Source organism: Drosophila montana, unplaced genomic scaffold, assembly GCF_035044405.1.
Source record: "Drosophila montana isolate Dmon_TW-CO22-7 unplaced genomic scaffold, ASM3504440v1 contig_402_1, whole genome shotgun sequence".
Taxonomy (NCBI): domain Eukaryota; kingdom Metazoa; phylum Arthropoda; class Insecta; order Diptera; family Drosophilidae; genus Drosophila; species Drosophila montana.
The window spans coordinates 137,346-157,606 of record NW_026998739.1 but is presented as its reverse complement, the minus strand read 5'-3'; the positions used below and the strand labels follow the sequence as shown (position 1 = coordinate 157,606).

At 37.7% G+C, this 20,261-nt stretch overlaps 1 protein-coding gene across 7 annotated transcripts in view; it reads right to left on the bottom strand.

Moving 5' to 3' along the window:
* DIP-kappa (Dpr-interacting protein kappa) overlaps positions 1–20,261 on the bottom strand; it is a 135,811-nt gene that overhangs the window by 10,461 nt on the left and 105,089 nt on the right. For all 7 annotated transcript variants that reach the window (XM_064697370.1, XM_064697369.1, XM_064697374.1 and 4 more), the window contains 7 exons: positions 6,328–6,369; positions 5,767–5,972; positions 5,164–5,229; positions 5,051–5,090; positions 4,813–4,968; positions 4,578–4,706; positions 2,954–3,091 (listed from right to left, as the gene is read on the bottom strand). In XM_064697370.1, the coding sequence (XP_064553440.1) occupies positions 2,954–3,091; positions 4,578–4,706; positions 4,813–4,968; positions 5,051–5,090; positions 5,164–5,229; positions 5,767–5,972; positions 6,328–6,369 (777 nt within the window). The remainder of the gene's footprint in view (positions 1–2,953; positions 3,092–4,577; positions 4,707–4,812; positions 4,969–5,050; positions 5,091–5,163; positions 5,230–5,766; positions 5,973–6,327; positions 6,370–20,261) is intronic.

Below are 20,261 nucleotides of genomic sequence, written 5' to 3'. Positions count from 1 at the left end.
CAGTGTAAGGCGATATCGCATGTTCCTCATACGCCATGTTGTGCCTCTATTTACTTGCGTGTGTCCATGTGTGTGTGTGTTTGTGACAAATGTCTTTGGTTTCAGATTTTCTTTTTTGGCAAAAACAATTTGCGTTCTGGCTCTTAGCATGCATGTGAGTCGCGGCTTCTGCTTGTTCTTTTTTTTATAGTCAGTCACCTTTTGTGACGCCGCAGTTACTCAGATACTTTTCGTGCTATATTATAAGCTCCTCTGACACGCAAATATATAATTTAACTCATAATCAACAGTAGAAGCAGCAGCAGCAGCAACCTCGACATATGCGATTTCTGCGACTGATGGCAGCAACTTTATACTTTTAATATGCCGCCATCCGATATTGGGACATAAAACACAAGTTTTTTTTACGTTTTTTTTTTTCGCGTTTTTTTGGCTGGCTGTGGCATGCATCAACGGTAGTCTGAGAGAGAATTGCTTGTCCTGCGCTTACTATGTCTGTGATAAATGGCATGTGCTAGTGACAGTTGAAGCGAGGGCTGTGCGATAAGTTGTTTCTTTTTGACAGAATTGGGTTAGACTCATTCTAGAGTTAAGAGAGAAGAAAAGAACTAAGCCAGATGCGGATACAAAGGTAGACTCTGATGTAAAAGGTAACGTATTTGTAGCTCTACATCAGAGTCTACCTTTGCATCCGCATCCGTCTTAGTCCTTTTTTTCAGTCTAATACTCCTTCTATTCACACGTTTGGTAACTTCCTTTCCTAGTTTCTGTAACCACCCACCTGCATCTATAAGCAAACATACAGAGTAGTTCCATGCGTTTCGCTCCGAAATCGCTTAAAATTTATTACCCAAAACTTTTGGTGTCTGTTTGCCATGCATCATGCTCGACGCCGCCGAATTCATATCCCAGTTTGCGTTTTGTTTGCTGCCTATGCGTGTGTGCATATGAAATGTCTTTCCTACTAGCTGATACGTTGGCCATAATTTGGCATTTTCTGCCACACACAAGTATGTCGTGTCGGATGTGTGTGCGCCATATCGAACAAACAAATGGCACTTAAGCATAAAAATAAGAATAGAGGTCTATTAAAAGACCCTTGTACGGCATTTGTAATTTCTATGCTCACGAGTCGAATAATGACTCAAGTCGCGGCTTACCGAAATGTTCATGTGTTTCACTGTATCGGCGCTTTATCTCAACGCAAAATATTCTGCAGTACATTATATTAATTTACTAGGCTAAAGCTTACGAGAATCCTTGATTAAATTTTGCAAGCCTTTAGAGAATGCAATGATTTTTTGGCTCGGCTAAGCATACATTGAAATTTTATTGATTTTATATAGTCACTTCAGTGTTAATTATTTTCCGTTTTAATTTGGTCGCAAAGCGCGGATTACGGATTTCACCTCAACTCGTCGTCCTGTTGGTGCTGGCGCATGATGTTGCATGCATTTAGGCGATTTACGCTCATACCCGCAATATTGGTTGTGTGTGTGCGGGTGTGCGGCAATGTGATTATGATAAAATAATTTCCGCTACAAAATAATATTTTCTGACATTTATATCGATGGGATAGCTGGTAAAATTGACGAACAGTATTTTGATAGTATTTACCACACTGCATCTTTACTTAAATTTATATTATTTCTGTTTTGTCAATTTGCGAGCATAACAGAATATTATTCATTAGTGTTGATTATTTTCATTTTAATTGTATTAAAGTTTTGATGCACACTCAGATATCAGTGGTTAATTAAAAGCATTGTGCGAACGGGACTTGCTGTAATTTAATCATTTACCAATTATTGGATTTGCATTTAAAGGGAATTTCATATTGCAATCAAAGCCACAAATATGCAGCGCCATTAAAAGCGAAAATCTCTTGCTGTAAAACCAGATTGAATCATATAAACACACATATATATATATATATACATACGAGTATATATATGCAAAAAAGCTTAAGTTCAGATTGAAATATGATTGTCTGTTTAATTAAATGAACACTAAGAGAAGGCCTCAAATTATTTTTACATCAATTAAATGAGTATTAAAATAAATGTATATATAGAGGTTTTAAGTTATATGTGTTTATTGTAAATTTAATTAAAATGTTCGTTACTTTAAGATTTAAATTTTAAATTGTTTAAAAGTAACAAAATCTATAAGTATTTTTAGAGAAATGACAAAATTGATAGTAGGTTTATTTATGTTTCATTAGAAAACGACAAATGTCATATTCTGGCAATGAGATTCTTTGAATTATTTAAGCAGCATTTGTGCTGTACACTTGGATACTTCCCTTTAAATGCTTTTCCTCGATGCAATCAACTGCCAAGTGCTGCCCAATAAGGACAATCATTTTAAAGCCTTACGCTGTGACATTAACAGCTCAACAGTCTGTGCGCATGTATGCGCATGTTTTTCGAATGCCTGTCACTCAGTGCATATGAGTAATGCGAAAAAGAAATCGCCGCAGCTTCAGCCACAGCAGCAACATTGACGCCCACGTTATTGTTTGGCAATGGATTTTTGTTTTTCATTTTTGTTGTTATTGCTGCTGCTGTGCAATTTCAGCTGCGTTCGCATCTGCATTGGCTGTGGCAACGGCAGCAGCTTAACTTATTTTTTGGGCTCACGCAGTGATGCGAGTTTTAATTTTTGCCATTTTACATGACAGCTCTCTGAATGCCTGCTGGGCCTGGTTCAGGCCTTGGCAAGGCAGCATGTTGATTACATTGTAAGCTCATTTACAAACGCCCTTCAGATAATAAACGTGGCTACAATAAACAGCCGCACAGTTGCCACTGGTCAAGACTGCAGTTTTTATTGGATTTTGTATGACAGTGGGACAATCCACCATACCATACAGATAGAGCATACCACATTTGAATAATAATGAAAATAAATTAAGCCTTTGTTTAAGTAGAGTTTGTGCAGTTGAAATTACCTGATATTATCATGTCGCCGCGCTCAGTGGTCCAATAATTGATTGAGGCTGGATATGCCTCTGTATGACATTCCAGCATAACATCCTGGCCCAAGTAGGCGCCTTCCAACTGATTTGGTATGGAAAGCATTGGGGGGACTGCGAAAAATATGTGTGCAATGTCATTATTAAAATAATTTTTAAAGTGTAATTAGTTTCAATAATTTTGTAAATATGGATATAAATAAAAATTCGTATATAAGCATATTTTTAAAGCTCTTAAGATGTTTGGTTCAAAGCTATCCCAAAGAATTCCACATTTTATTGGGATGGATTATTGTATTAATGAAATATTGCCTCCTTTAAATAATATTTTGTTATTTATTTTATTGTTTATATTTTATACTATTATACAAATCGATTTAACAAAATTATATGTATTTTAGCACTTGTAAATCCTTAAATTGTTTTCTGCTGATCCGATGAAACTTGCGAACAATTTCAATTTCCATCACAGATTTTTGAAGCAATTTTCGTATGGAATTTACGTGAGTTTGCAAACTGTTTTTGGATTAAAATGCGTTCGGTCATTAAAAGTGCGCCTGTTAGCGTGAGATTGTTCCTGGGTGTGCGTAAATAGCTTTTGTTACTGCATCGGCCGAAGGCTGTGTGCGTGCGGGTGTGCGAGTATGTGTGTGTGTGTGTGGCAGTAACAACAAAAGCTCTGATGGCAATGGCAACGCATTTTCGCCACGTACACAGCGCTGGGGCACAAAATAACACCTGCTGACAAACAAACAAACAAAACGCCCACATACAAGGCGAAATGAGCGCATACAAACAACAAAAACACACACACACTCGCACACACACTGGTAAATTAATTTAACGTGACTGCAGCTTTGGTCGATTTTCGGCCAAGTGCGTGCAACCCCGAAGCGCCCCCCCGTGCTATTTCGTGTGCCAATGCCGAGGACAAGCTGCGGTTATTGCCCCGAAGCTGCAACAGTCATTCGATGCGTGCCGCTCAAAGCGGGGTGGGGGAAGCGGGGCACACACGTTGCGCACCTGCTTTCCTTTGTGTATTTTACGCATTTCACAACGCTTCTCACTCGGGGTTGCCACACCGACCGAATGGCACATAAATGTTTCATAACATTGAACTTTACGCGCCGGCACGTGGAATTCAATATAAGATTGTTACACGGTTCTTAAACCGGTTATGTTTGTTTTCACAGAAAATCTATCCAAAGATAAATGTTCGAATAATATTTATAGTTCTATCTACTTTTTGTAAGCATTTGGTAACGTAAACAAATTAATTTTGTTGATAAGAAACGCTTACAATTTCTATCTTTTATATTCTTCTTATTTGTATTATATTCGATTCAAATAATTTCTGCTATATTGTTAACAATTTTACTTGTGAATTATTTGATAGTATATGAAAAGTATTAGCTTTAAGGCCAAACATGGTATTTATTCCATTGGAGGAAAATCGACAGGGTGCATATGCCCTCAAAAGATTATACAATGTTAAGCCCCCTTTTGTATTGGTATTTTTTCATAAGACTCGATTCATTTTTTTTGCTGATTGCATTTAAAAACGATTTCTTTAACCCATAACCGCCACCCAAATACTCACATTGAACTCGCAAATGCACCCGCTTGCTTATTGATGGCGGCACCCCGTTGGAGGCCACGCACAGATAGGCCGCCATGTGGAGTCGGCTCACTTTGGTGATGTGCAGCAGCTCGCCGTCAACGACATTGACTGTTTTTTTTTGTGGGAAGGGACGGGGGAAGAGGAGTATGAGCAGAGAAACCACATTGAGCAAGCGCTGTGTGCGCGGATTGTAAATGCGAAGCTGATTACTCACCATGCTCCCCGCCAATTAGCATTTCCTCGCCATCCTCGCGACGCCACATGACGTAGGGTTCTGGATAACCACGCGCCTTGCACATCAGCGATACGTTCTGACCCTCCCGGACGACCATGTCGTTGCTGGTCATGCCCTCGACTATCATGGGTGGCACTGCACAGCGAAGCGGAGTCAGGGAATGAGATGTGTGCATTGTGGTTCGATTGCCAGCGAATTGCTGAAGTCGTCTACTTACCCACCACCTGCAGGTAGCCCTTCCTGGAGCGCATTGGATCCTTAAAGTAATAAAAGTAGAAATAAATTTTCACTTTCTGCTTGAAGAAATAAAACTAAAGACATGAAACCTACCGTATTGACCTGGCACATGTACCAGCCACGATCCGTTTCCTCTACTTCCTTGATGTGCAAATACCACTAAATAAATAAAATACATAAAAGAAAAGTTTGATGAAAATCGATTGATTGGCTACAATAAAAAATAAGCATGTTTGTGTGGTTAAAGTTAATTATTCAGGTTTATATTCGAGAAAAACAGTTTTGGCTTTTAATATTTTTATTAACTTAAATTTAAAATAGTCGCAATTTGAAATTCTTAAAGACTTAAGAACGATTGAGAAAAATTGAATTCCAAGTAAAGTCTAAAGTTTCGGAAGTCGAGAAATGGTAATATTATTATTTTCGCACTATGTTAAATTAACTTAAAATACAATTAAAATTTTAAATAACAACTTATAAGATTTGCTCCTCAACAATTAAATTACTTTAATGTAAATTATTTTTCTACCTATCAGGCTAAACCCGTCTACTTGAAAGAGAAGTGAGGAAGATATGATTTTCTAATAAAATTAGCAAGAGAGTATTTCGCTCCAAAGAGCCAAATTGAAGTTCCGAATTAAATATTTGAAGATGTCTGCAAAATAAAAATAAAAATGTTATTTAATAGCTTCTTACCGATCGGTGATCGTTGTAGGTCAAACTAATCCGATTATTTTGCGATATTACATTATGATGTATGGAGAGTATCGTCTGGGTATCCACACGCACCCAGGCCACTTTGTAGCCCTTGAGATTCTCCACGACGCAGGCGAGCAGCGCGTCGCGGCCGATTGAGACGGTGACATTAGCAATGGGTTCGGCAAAGCGTGGCATGTCCGCATCTGTGAAAGCACAAGCAGAAGCAGACAGTTAACCGGAAGGGTGCCGCCCAACCGTTTGGGGCAGAGTTCATTCGTGTAAAAGTTTGCTTGGCCCATATTTAACTTTGTGGTTCGCGCTTTAAACTTATTTTTATAAAAGAAAAGGCAGGGCCAACGAAAAATGTTGTGCACACATTTTCTTTGACATGACTCTCTCGCACTTTTACCGACTTTTGATGGGGCATGTTGCGCATACGTTCCGTAAGCCGGTGAAAGTGCAACGAGTCGCGGGCAAGCTCCAAAATATTGAAGGAAGGGAAGTTAACAAAAAAAAAAAATAGCGCAAAGTTAAGTTGAAAGCCGTTAAATTAATTACCTTCCAGTGCCGTTTGCTGAGTATCCACGCGTGTGTGTTTGCCTGCAGGACGAAAGAGTGCACAAAAAGGAGAAGTTAGAAAATTTAATTATATTTTTGGTCAAATAATTTCATTGGGAAAACATTCTGGCTGCCCGTTCGTATACGTAATAAATAAAAATTAATTAGCACCAACTTGGACAAAAACTTTGCGCCAATGTGTCCTGCCGTGTCCTGCGGACTCCGTTGCTGTCGCCTTATTTTGCTGATACGACAATTTTCACGCTGCGCTTTCAGTTTCTCATGCCCTTTTTTATGACAAAAGTTCAAGTTTAATTGTTTTTTTGTCGCAAATTGCAACGTTTGCGGGTTTTTCGTTGTGAGAGCACAAAAAGTTTTGTTTAACAGAAAATATTTCGTAATTGAATTAACACTAACATTGTGTTATTCAATTTTAAGATTTATATATATTATATATATATTAAGTATATAAAATTTTTGCAATATCATTAATGATTTGTAATGAAAAATCACATTATGTAACGTTCACGCTTAAATCTTTTTAGAAAGAAGTATTACACCTAATAATACTTTTATTATACTGAACATTGCTAAGCGATTAAATAATTATTTTGAGTTTGAATTGAAGATATAAAAAAAATTAATTATGCATAAATTAAATAAGTTCCCAGAAAAAAATATATATATTCTTCCATTTAAGGATTAAATTAAAAAAATTGTATTAATAGACTTATAAAAAATTTGCATAAACTGCTTTCGGCCTCCGTTTTATACCTGGTTCTGTGCATTTTTTAATTCAAGTTAACATTTGACTTTGAGGACAGAAAACTGCCGTGTCGCATGTCAATGTTCGTTTAGCCCCGATCCAACTACAGTATCAGTCCACCTTATCCGTCGACACTTGCAAATGTTCCACAAGCATTTAAGAAATTTGAGTTAGCTGCAAATCTCATTCCGCTCAATGTGTTCAGGGACGCTGTTCGTAAAATAAAACTGGTAAATTGAAAAACGCTTAAGCATTTTTACAGCTTTTAACACGGCATTGCATATTGAATTACGTTGCGAAGTCAGGAGACAGGAGACAGGAGTCAGTTGCCAACAGGACAACTGCAAACGGCGCTTAAGAATCGCTAGCCCCACTTGCCCCCACTTGCTGGTGGCCGTCATCCAAAGCCATGTCCAATCTCCAATTCCCTCTGGACTTTTGCCACTTTTCAACTTTCGAGTCCTCCCCCTCAATCCCCTTTGCCGTGCAGCAACTACTGTTTATGCTTTTTCTCCGTTTGCCTTCACTTCTGTCCCGAATTTCTCTGCCCATCGCTCTGTTTTTCTTTTCTCTTTTTTTTCGGACAGCGAAAAATGCTCAACACGATTTTCGCTGTTGATTTACGTTTTAGCACGTTTTTCGTATAGTTTGGTGCTCTGTTTTTTAGCATTTCGGGGAAAGCGTAACACCCTTTTTTCAATTTCACCTGTCAGGGCTGCATTTGCAGGTTTTTGCCACTCAAGAGTTGTTTTCTCGCGAAAGTCAAGCTGCAATTTAATGAGCAGTTTTTCATAAGCTTTCTGCTTGGCCTGCTGATGTGTCTCGGATTCTATTTGCGTAATTCTGGGCAGCAGCTGCCTGCTGAATGTGATTTCTCTTAAGCCCCTTGACACAAGAGATATGATCAATTAGAATGCGTTAGAATTTAGTAGGATTAACAAATTTAATATAATTAATGAATAATAATAAATTTCAATATGTCTGACTGAAACATCTGAAACTTATATACAAAAAAGTTCACGATAGCTTGCACTAAAGTTCATAAAAATTTTCGAATAAACCCATATATTAACTATTTGAATACAAGTTCAAAATCAAAAGTCAAATTCATAATTTATCTTCCTTTATAGCAATTGGAAAATATCAGAAAATTTAATTTATATTGCAATATGTCTTTGTGCCTCTTATCACAAAAGCATTTAAGTGAAAATAAAGTTTAAGGAAAACAATAATTTTAAAAGTGCCTCAAAAGAACCTTGAAATATCTGGCATTCTAAGTATCATAGTAATTAATCACTTGGCTAAGCTCACAGAGTTAAATATTTAGAGAATGGTCTTAAACAAATTGTACTCTTGTCTGATATTAAATTTACTGTGAAAACTTGTAATTTAGAATATACATTAAAAATTCTTATTCTTTCTTATAAACAATTCTTTATGCAAAAATGTTCTAAAGTCGTATTAATTTATGGAGTATTTTAAACCTTATATATATTAGCTTTAGGTTTTGCAAATATGTTTTTAATTTATAGGGTATCCCTGGCCCCAAGTACCTTGCTAACTTAAAGCAATAAGAAAGCCTGATGACAATCAATTGCTTGCTAGCCCCTCTCCGCTGCAATGTTTTTAATTTATAGAGTATCTAATGCCCTACATATTTTGCGTATCTAAAGCTTGCTTCAATGTTAAAGACTGGTTACAATCAAATGTCTGCCCGCCGTTCGACGCTGCCACCACATGTGGCAGGAGTTGGACTGGCAATCAGTCAGCTCAATGTCCACTCGACTTGTCCATGATCTGGCGCGCAAATGATGTTTGGCTCACCTTAGCAAGGGACCAGGACCTGAATTGGCCTTTTTATGCTAACGCAGCTGACCATTCAATTTATCAGGCTCGCCGATGGCTTCGTTTCGCTTCGTTTCGGGCCGACTTTGGTTTTTGGACTTTGTGCAAACAAAAATGCGCTGAAAAGTGGCAGCCAGTTTCAATGAGCCGCCTCTCCGACTGGGCGGGGTCGGGCCAAAACAAGTAGCTGCAAAAAGCGGCGCCAAAGCCAATTTGACTGCGCTTTTTTTTACTTTGTTTTTTTTTTTTATTTCAAGCGAGTAAACACAAATTGTCGGCATATTTTTAGGCGCCTCGCTGGCCATTTAAAGCGCAGCTCAGTTTTATGGCAAATTTATGGGGCGCTTAACATTTGAATGCCCCTCTGTACATCAACTGCAAATGCAAATCGCAAATCTGCACGTCTTTGCCGGGCATTAAAATGAGTCGTCAACATTTACGCGACTGCCCGGAAACGGACAAATCATTGAGGTAGGCGGGCTGCACATAGAGACACGAGACGAGGAGAACTGCACAGACTGTCTGTGTGTCCACCTTGGCAAAACCAGAATCTAATCTCGGCTGCTTGCACCCACCAAATGGACGTCATAAACAAAACGCACACAATAAGAGGCGAAAACTCAGTGGAAACGTGCCGCCTACTCCGTTTCTGTGGTCGTTTTCAGGTTGCCTCAAGGCGTGCACAGTGGGACAAAACGCAGAATAAGATTTGAAATGTTAAGCTTAACAGCTGAATATGGTTGGTTATGTAAAAATTGAAAATGTTATTTATTTTGTGCATTGGAAAAGTGTTATGATCAAATGTGACTGTATTATAAATAAAGCGTATTAAAATAATTAATAGATTAGGTGGAATATAAAGTAAGACATGGAGGATTTATATGATTTAGTGCGAGCTTAGCAGCATGGCTTGCAAATAAACGATCTTGAAGACAAAGCATATGTTTTTCAATTAATTAGACCAAAGGCTTTAGATCAGTTGCAAGTACTTGTTGATTAGTTTTGTGAACAAATAATTGATTTTCTAATGCATTGCTACTCCTTTCGAGGATAACAAAAAACAATGAGTAATTAAATTTCAAATTAATTCTATTGTCAAGGAAAACAGTGAGCAGTTGATTTTGTAATGCATAACATTTCATCAACGATAACCAAAGTGCAATTCACTTTTTCCAAAAATAATGAATTTTATTGAAAATGAAAATATTTATGACGCTTATAGGCCCAACTCTATTGATGCCAGATGTTTCTATATGAGAAAAGTAACAAATATGCTAAGATTAAGCTGTACAAAAATCGTATGGAATGGATAATGACTGGGGATTATAAATAAATGTTTGGGATTGTAAAGCAATTAGCTTTTTATCATTATAAAAATATGATACAGGTGTTTAGTTAAATGTATGAAAAAAAGTTAGTTAAACTTGATTTAGTTCCCCGCAATCGATTTGATGCATATACGCATATTTTTGTATCCACTGTGCTGGCGCCTTGACCCTTGTTGCCCTTTTTGGTTTTCTTTTTTATGGGCCCATCTTTTTTGCTGGCCATGTTTCCTTTTTGGTTTTGTCTTTTCTTTTTTGCTTGTTGATCGGATAGGGGGCGGGGCTACTTTTGGTTTACGCGCCTTCCACGCCCGGCCGTTTATTGTCGTTTATTTGTCTTTTCGCCATTTTTATATTTACGCATATAATCGCTTTCAACGCTCGCCGCCTTGGGAGCTCTGGGAGCTCATATCGGGCCAAGGATGGGGCAATGGGAATGTTGCCCCGGACTTTGACTGTGTGTCCATGTGCGTCTTTTATTTTTGTTCGGCTTGCGGCTTGCGGCTGCTTGTTGAGTGCCGACTCCAAGGCAGCTTTGGGGGAGGACTGGTCGCTTATAAATATGATGTTATCGCTTTTTATGGTCCATTTTTATTGCCAGCAATCAGTCTTCTGTTTTGTTTGCTGATTGCTTGCCATTATTCAAATGTATTTGTTTAATTCTCGGGGATTGGTCCCGCTGCCGATGCCGCTGCTGATGCCGCTGCCGCTGCTCCGCTGGGCAGGCACAAATCATTTTAAATCCGCAATATGTCAACAAATATTTGGCCCCAGCTTTTCGGGTTTCATTTGCCAAATGCTCAGCTCGTTATGGCTTATGGTGTGGCTATTATCCTTAAAACTGGAGACGCCAGTGTTGTCTACTTTACAGCGGGAGTGTTGTGTGAAGGGGGAGCTTAGTGGCTACCAATCAAGCCAATCCAATCACACGCCATTGACATTTGACAGTTGCCTAATCAGCTGCAACTCATAATCACATTGCGTATACGTAATTAGTTGAGAGCTCACGAGCTGCCTGCCGTTGCCCGCTCTCCCCGCCTCAGCAAAGTCTGACAACTTACTATTCTCACTTTCGCTACTCTCTCACACAATATACATATATATCTCTCTCTCTGTCTCGCTGTCGATTTCTCTTTGCACTCACTCTTATATATGCACTTTGTTGACAAACGAGCTGATTAAATGCCAGCTCTGGCTCATTATGCAATTAAATGACTTCGGCACTGGTTTATTGGTTTATTTATCGAGCACGTTATAGCCAATGCTTATTTACATTTAAGCTTACAGATGGCTTATTAATTGCAAGTGTAAAACAACATAACATAAATGCAATTTAGTTTTGAGTTGCCACAAACAATTGTTTATTATTAAAATATTAGTAAGCCAATCTAAAGAATCAGATAGACAGGCTTAGCTGAATCTGTTTAAAGACCTTTGGTAAAACAAATTAACTGACTACATTCAAAAAATTAAATTAGTTAGTACGCATATAAGAATACCATTTTAATTTTTCGTATTATACATCTAGCCGTAGCAGAGATGAGATTATATCAAATATTCACCGTCAACTTAACTTAAGTAAGTAAACGGTGAATTATTATGACATGATTTGTCCTAAAGACTCTTGTATGTTACTAACTTAAGTCTATTCCTGTTCACAGCCACTTTGGAGCAGCAAAATATTTATCAGTAAGGACCGTTTTCATGCGCTTGATAATTTTGAACACAGGTTGTCTGTTTTTGTTGTTGTTATTTTATTCTACTAAAATTAGATAACATTTATATTAAAATAATTGTTTTTTTAAATGAATATAAATTTTAGCTAATTAAATTTAGTAGGTATATAAGTATTTTAAAAAATCAGGCCAACGCAGAAAAATTCAACTTGTTACGCGCGTTAATGCCGAAAGGAATACAAAATAAGTAGAAAAAAAAGAAAACTGAAATGGCAAACAAGTCGCAACATTTACTTAAGTTGTAATACCGGCAGCTATCCAGGAGGCAACTATTACCATAATTTACAATGCAGTCATAAAAAGGGGATACAGCATATGAAATGCTTTATGCAAATTGTTTACTTTTGCCCTCAGCAGTAGCTGCAGCAGCAACAGCAGCCACAATAACAACACAAAGAAATAAAGGCGAAGGAAAACAAAATGAACGGCAGCAAAAGCCCAAAAGTATGCAACAGAATTTTTTCACAGCAAGCACACGTGTTGCAAGCAGCAAAAAATTGTGGCCAGAACGAAGGAGCAAAGCAAATGCTTACCAGATAATATTAAATGCAAGCAGAGCAGAGAGAGAGAGAAAGAGGGCGCGGGATCTGGAGACGTCGCGTGTGTGGATGCTCAGATATTTATATGCAAAACCGCAAAACAAATTTTGGTTGCGGCAAAATGCACTTTGCCAACTTGGCAGCTTGGCAAACAAATGAACTCGAACTGGGAACACAAACACACATTCAGAACCAGTTCCATATTCAGTTCCAGCTGCATATATAAAATGCACATATATATATAAGTGCAGGGACTTCTTTTGTTTTACAACCAACTGCAATCTCAGCTCAGTTGAGCAACTGTGGCTGCCATTTTTTCTTCGCTTCAAGTATTTCGAACTTCATTGGCGAAGAAATTGCTGGCAAGTTGCCCAGCTGGTTGTGGCGGGATTCTGGCGGGTTCTGGCTGGCTCTGACAATGTAATCGCTTGTAAGACAAAGCCAGCTTGCATTTAATGGCTCAATTCAAGCATCTTGATTGATTGAGCTGCGATGGAAAACTCATTAAGAACTTTAATTAAATTGAGCTACCAGCAGTATCACAAAACAAAAAACAACAACAGCTATGAAAAACAAAAGAAACAAATCCTCATTATTCATAATAAATATTATAAAACATGAGAATGTGAAACTAACAGCTGCAGCAAGAAAAAGCTAAAATACTTTTAGCAGTTTGACCAGAAGATGACTGTAAAGCACTGCCCAATACTATTTAAGCAATTAATTCCTGGAATTCTTCCATATAATACATTTCTTGAATGTTCAAAGAAGTCTTTGATTATTTATAATTAGAGATCAACCATGTTTGAATGGTTCGTTTTAATAATATTCACTTAAATGAAGCTAATATTGTGATACGAAGTCGTTTTAAGAGCTAGCCGATCCTCCTTTAGTTTTCTAATACATATACCATAAATTAAATATATACACCATTCATCTGTTTTAACAGGGTATTAAAACCAAATATGTGCAAAAATATGTCAGAAAGTGAGCGAAAACATAAAACTTGGCAAGCAACTGTGGAGAGTGGGTTGAGTGGGAATTGGGGAGTTGAGGGCGGCAACTGCTGCTGCTCGACACTTTCTCACTTTCATGAATTATGCTACGTGCTTGTCAGCTTCAGCTTGAAGTCCTTGCCCCACCGTTGGCTTCTGTTCAGCATTACAGTGCAATGGCTGAGGGGCCACTAAGGTGCAACTGCCAACAGGCAGATGGTAGGTGGTGGGTGGCTGGTGGCAGGTGGCAGGTGGCAGCTGTTGCTGCGGCTTCGTTTAGACTGTGTTTAACATATTAATAAATGATTGTGACAAATGCACAGCCAACGCCTGCATGTCTCAATGTGATTCTGGCCAGCTCGCTCTTCAGTATTCATGGCCTGCCCTGAAGACCTGAGGTGAAGTCGGGGGAAATGTGGGTTAAAGTGGTTTATGATGCCAGAATGGCAGATTAAAGCTAAACTGACTGAAAATGAAAATTAAATTTGTGCAGGCTGTAGTTATTTATGTATTTTGAAAAGAGTTGATATTTGGATTTAAGTAAAACTTGGTGTATAACTTTAAAAGGAATTCGAATCTTCAGTTTATTTCAAAATAGCTCTAATCAGAATGAGAGAGCAGCATAAAAACAGATGAGAACAAACGAGGTAACAATGTAGCAAAAGGCTGGAGTATATAGAAATAAAAAGAGATCAAGAAAAGAGAATTAATAATCAGATTAAATTAGAAAAGAGGAGATCAGGAGATGACAAAAATGTTAAATTCACTCATTTTATTCTTAGACAATAGAGTAAACAAACCATTAATGTATAACCAAGGAAAACTTGCGGGTAAGTAGGAAAAAGAGTCAGTTTAAAGTGACTCACATACTAATTAAGTTAAGTAACAGCTAATGAGATGTGCATGTCACGCGGCAGTTGCTTTCAGCTTATGCTGAGAGACGTCAATTTGTGCCTCACACAAAGTATTCATGTGTCATTTGTCACAGCTTTCGACTTAAGCGCAGCCACCTACAAGCTACAAGATGCACAATTCCCAGTGTGCATTGGACGCTGAATTAATCATGCAATAATCATTCACTCAATTTACACACACACCACACACACCTCCGCACACTCACAACGGCTTCCGCCCCTCAGTGGAACAACGAACAATACTCAATCTCCATTTAATGCTCGATTGCTCAAAATGCACATTGCAAATTGTTCAAAAGGAGGTGTGGGAGGCCGAGAGCGCTGCTGGGCAATCGTGGATTGACGTTTAACAGCATATTGCTCAAAGGCCATGTCAGCGCTTGGCAGCGACGTCTTCTCGCCCAGTAGCGCATGGTAAGTAAATTTATTTCAAACAATTATGCAGCAATTAACAAACCGATGCCGGCAATTACAGGTGGGCGTGGCTATGTGGCAATGCCAGTGCATGCCGTGCATTATTCATGCAATATATCACAGACTGGCGCGCCACGTAATTGCTGCTTTCAGGTAAAAGCACGCGGCATACTTTTAAGCATTTTAATTTTTCAATAATTCAATTTCAGTTGCAAGTGGCTGCCGTCCGTCTGTGTCGGTGGCGCTGTCGGTGTCTGTCTCGGTCCTTGCCTGATTTCTCACCTGTCTTGCAGATTAAGTATGCGCCGTGTGCGCGCCGCATATGCGTTGCGTGACGCCATTGAGCGCGGCGCCTCCTTTGTTTGCAATATTGCCACGATTCGGGCTCATAAATTATTTTCAACGCGCATTTAAATTACAATTTGTAATGCGATCTCGCTCGGCCATCCACACTCCCTCGCTCTCACTCTCTCTCTCTCTCTCTCTCTCGCTCGTTCTTTCCCACTCTTTTCTAGGCTCCGGCAAGTGGCCTGTGGCAACTGTGGCACCTACGCTCGCTTTGGGTTGCGGGTTTTGGCCATTTGCTGCCAACATTTCCGGCCACCGAGACCACTTCACAAATTAAGTTGTCAACAATTTTAACCATATCGCGACCATATAATCTTCACACCTAAATTATTTATATAAAAAGTTCCGACGACCACACACACACAAATAAACGCACGTTATACTCACACAAACATAAATGCCAGCAAGTGGGGCAATAAAACGTTTTATATCGTTGTTGTTGTTCTTGTTGTTGTCGAGCCTTTTGTTTAATAAATTATGTAAAATGCGCCAAATTGAATTTGAAATTCATGCAGACTCTTACTGGTTATGGGAATTAAGATATGTCGACAACCAGACAGACAGACACACCCCGACACACAGACTGACAGTCGGACATGGCAACGCGTCGTTTTTGGCTACAACACGTAAACTTTGTTCTCAAATCTTTTATGTATGTTTTTGTGTGCGTGTGTATTTGTGAGCCAAGGCTTATGTTTTGGTAGAAGAACAACGACAATTGGCTTGCTTCAATGTAGTTTGTGGCTGACACTTAGCCATTATAAATTCATGTTGAATGGCTTTATGTTTATAAATAATAAAAAATATAAATAATAAATAAATTTAATTATATTTTAATTAAAAAATAACAAGTATAACATACTTTCTTACTTAAGACCGAGAGAAAACTTTAACATATATATTATTTTTGTATTTTTATAAAAGTGCTTGATAAGTCATTATTATTAATTTAATTTTTTAGATATTTATTACAATTATTCAATTTAGCGCAGTTTTATAAATGTTGATTGTCTAAATATTTGTATTTAAAATACATTTTCAACATAATAACAGTTGATGTTCAATTTATAATTAACTTTTATAAAAAAAATAATTCAATTTGCCTTCCGACGGCTGTTCATAAATTAATCTTTAATAAATATTTAATAATTATTAAATGTAATTAATTCTTTAAAGCCCTAAAATGCAATTGCCGTTTAAAAAATGCAAAGATATTTATCGCTTGCTTCTAAAGTTAGTCAAGTATAGTTTTGAAGCACCGTTTGTGACTCTAACATTTCGAACATTTTAGAGTTAAATTCATTTTTGGACTTTACACAATTAGAATGAATTATTTTCTGGTACATATAGCTCTCTCAATCCTATAATCAAGCCGAAACATTTCAGGCAAATTGCAGCACATCAGAGCCAAAATGATGGCCAAAAAACTTTCTCAAATAACTGTCTTAACTGGACCATAAAGCCGGACCATAAGCCAGACCCGAAAACAGAGTATAGTCGGAAGACTGCTCATAAAACTTAATGGGACTGCATTGTGGGAGGTGGGGGGTAACGTTTGAGAGGAGCTGGTGGGTTGGGTATGTGAGTGAAGGCCGCGCACGAAAGTAGGCAAGCATAAACATAATTTACATCAAGTGACGACCATCAAAGCAAGGACAAGCTAAAAGTCCTTGATGCAAATCACAACTGGAATTCGTGAAAATAATAATTAGGCGGAGTCGAGCGGCGACCCACGCCTCCCCTCGCGCAGCCTTTCCCTACAAGCCTACAACAAAAGAAGCCGCACTCAGAATTGCAAATGAAGTGTGAACAAGAGTCTTTACTCTCTCTTTCACTCCCTATACTTCTCTCCTTTGTACACTCACCCCCTCTCTACTGCGCTGTGTGCGTGCAACAAGACAAAGGCCCGCAAAAATGTGTCTTTGGAGACGTTATTAAAAGTTTTCTTTTTTTTTCGTTGGCTACTTTTGTGGCCGCCATTTACATTAACAGCCTTTCATCCAGTGTTTGGCCAAAAATATCAAAATGAAATTGCTGCATAATTTGTACTTTCCACATTTTCTTTTCTTTTTTATATATATTTTATTTGTGTTTGTCGTCGGAAAGAAAAGTTTTCTATTAATTTTGGCTGCTTGTCATTTGGCAGCAGCGGCAAAGTGTAAATAAATACGGGCGAGAGTTTCTTATCTAAGCGGCCAACGAAGCGCAAACTTAAATTAAAATGTTGGCAGGACATTCGTTGAATAATTCAGTAACTTTTGTCAACTGCTGGCAACTCTTTTATTTCCTTTCTCATTTAATTTTCTTTTTCCTTTTATTTTTTTTCCTGTGGGCAGTTGCCTTTGTGGCCAGCAAATGTAAATTTTCTTGGCTCGCTTGTCCCAGGCCGACGCAGAAAACGGTTTCAATGTCTTGGCCGGGCTTCTAGGTGGTCAAGTAATTAAAAATCAACAAACAGCGTGGGGTATCCTTTTTGTTTGTTGGCGACATTTTGCTTTCGTAAGGATACTTTATTGCGGCACGTGAATGTTTTTTTTATTTATAAATAGCCAACACAGTTTTGGGTATAATGTTTATCGAATGTGTTATTGACAGTTCGTTTTAGTGACGTACATAAAAAAATGTCTAGCTATATTTATGCCAGGAATATTTATTGCTTTTCCCGTTAGTTGCAGCATTTGGCTATTAAATTTATATTATTTTTAGCATTGAGACATTTTATATTAGCTTTCTGGAAAGCAACTCAAAGGTATTCTAAAGAGCTAAACCATTTTCACGCAAATTTCTTGTGACTCACAAATTGTTGGGCAAATGCTTTGAGATTGTTTATAAATTTATTTAATTTCCCCACAAGCAAAAACTTGAAGCTTGCCTCAATAATTTAATATGATTTTTAGTCAGCTCACAGCTTGCTGGTTCAGTAAGCAGAATATTTCTAGAAATAAAACGCAGCTATTTGCAAAGAACATCCTACTAAGAACGTTTATTGGGCTTATTTTAAAATTTATATTTTATTTGAATTTAAGCGTTACTTTCCCTTAAATATTATGAATATTATTATTAAAGAGCTGTATGAGCCAATTATTTTTGAAAGCAAATTTAAAATGACTTTTTCAATACTTTAAACTATTAAAGTTTTTCAATTATTATTGGTATAGAAATCGTCTTAAGAATGCAAGAGAGTTTAAAGCACTCTGACAGCAATTTCCTGACACAGTTAAATTAGTAAAAGTTGAATATATATGAGTCTAAATTCTTGAAGTGTTGAAAAATCACACACAGAAGAGGCAGAGTAAAAATAGAGAGATATTTTTTAATTACGATTCCTATTTCAAATACTATTCATATTATATTGTCTACTTGTAGCGGATACTTTTTTCACCAAAAATATACATCTCTTTATGACGATCTTGCTACAAAAGGCTGTTTGGGCTTCTTGGCCGATTTAAGCATTTCGCTGAGTGTTGTCAAAACGTTTAACTTAAACTGTCGTAAATTTCAGCTGGGTTCTGCTTAAGGTGTAAAGCAGCCTGTCGGCAGGCTGTAGACATAAAAAAATAATGCCGCCAGGCAGGCTGACAAGCAGCCGGAGATGGCAGTAGGTGAGGGAGAGACTTTCATTCGATACAAGAGCTAAACGGCTGAGGCCAAAAAGTCAACTTTCTGCTTTTACACTTTTGGCCCGTTGGGCATAATTCCGCAATTGCCGACACATGTGGCACAGTCTGCGGACTCGACTTCGACTGTAGATGCCACACTCGGTCATGCCCCTCCCTCAATCAGGCAAGCCATGGTTAGCAGGCGGATGCTGAGCATGAAACACACTTAACCACGGTCAGTTAGCCTACGCAGTTCGGGCTATTCGCGGGCCACGCCCATTCGAGCCGCCTATTTGCACATTGGCCCACTTGTTATTTATATTATGAGCACTCGGAGTTGTTGGCTCATTGTCATAAATTTGCCCAAGTGTTTGCGAGCTGCCCTCTCTATGAAGGACAAAAGAAATCCACTGAAGAGCAAAAGATTTTCTTAGCCGTGTGTTAAACATTTTTTTCTCCTTGTTTTTGCTTTTTGTTTACCAGCGGCTCAAGGGCTTTAACAACAACAACAACAACAACAACAATAACAACAACAGCAGCAGGGAGCGCCTCTTGGCCAATTTAATAAATTCCATAAATTGTTTATGTTTAGCCTCGGCTGCAAGTGTGTGCGAGTGTGTGAAGTATGTGTTGTGTGTGTTCTCTGACATTTTCGAGTGTTGCTTTGACGTTCGAGCTGTGCTTTGTTTGCATTTGAAGTCAAGCAGCACATTTTGTGACAATGTTCACAGCAACAACAAAAACAACAAAAATATTAACAACGTGCATAACTGTTGAATGCTCCCCGCTTGATGTATCAAAAAGTGTTGCCTACTTTTGCCGGAGTTGGAGAGTGCTCAAAACTTGAACACACATCGAGCAAGAGAAAAGGACGTTTGCTTAAAAAAAAAAAGAAGAGAAATAAAATTGTAAAACATGTAAGTACTATATATAAATGTTAAATCTCCTTTCTGGTCTCAAAAGCTGTTAAAGTGGAATCGTTTGCAAGGCCACTAAAGAAGGAGGATTGAAGCATGATATACTTCCATGACTTCACGTGACATCCTTAATCTATTCTTTATTTTTTCTGCCAAATTTTACCAATAAAAGGCCTTGCTTAACATTAACGTTTTGAAACTAGGCTCTTCTTAACTTACTAAAATATTTTGTTAAATAATTATCTGAGCTTAAATAAAATGTTTTGTGATCAGGTTGGAACAAAATATTTCCTATTAAAAAACATATTGAAAATAAACTCTATAAATGTAATCGAAAAACCTAAAAGACATTCAAAATATATTTGAAAAACAACGTGGAAATCTCACTTCTTATAATCACTATAAATATGTTTTTTTCCAAAATTAGTTGGTTTTAAATTTATTTATATAAAACATACAAACTTTTATATTTCCACATTTAATTGAATCAGGCCAAAAGTAAATATAATTATATATTTTTTAATTTATAAGTATTT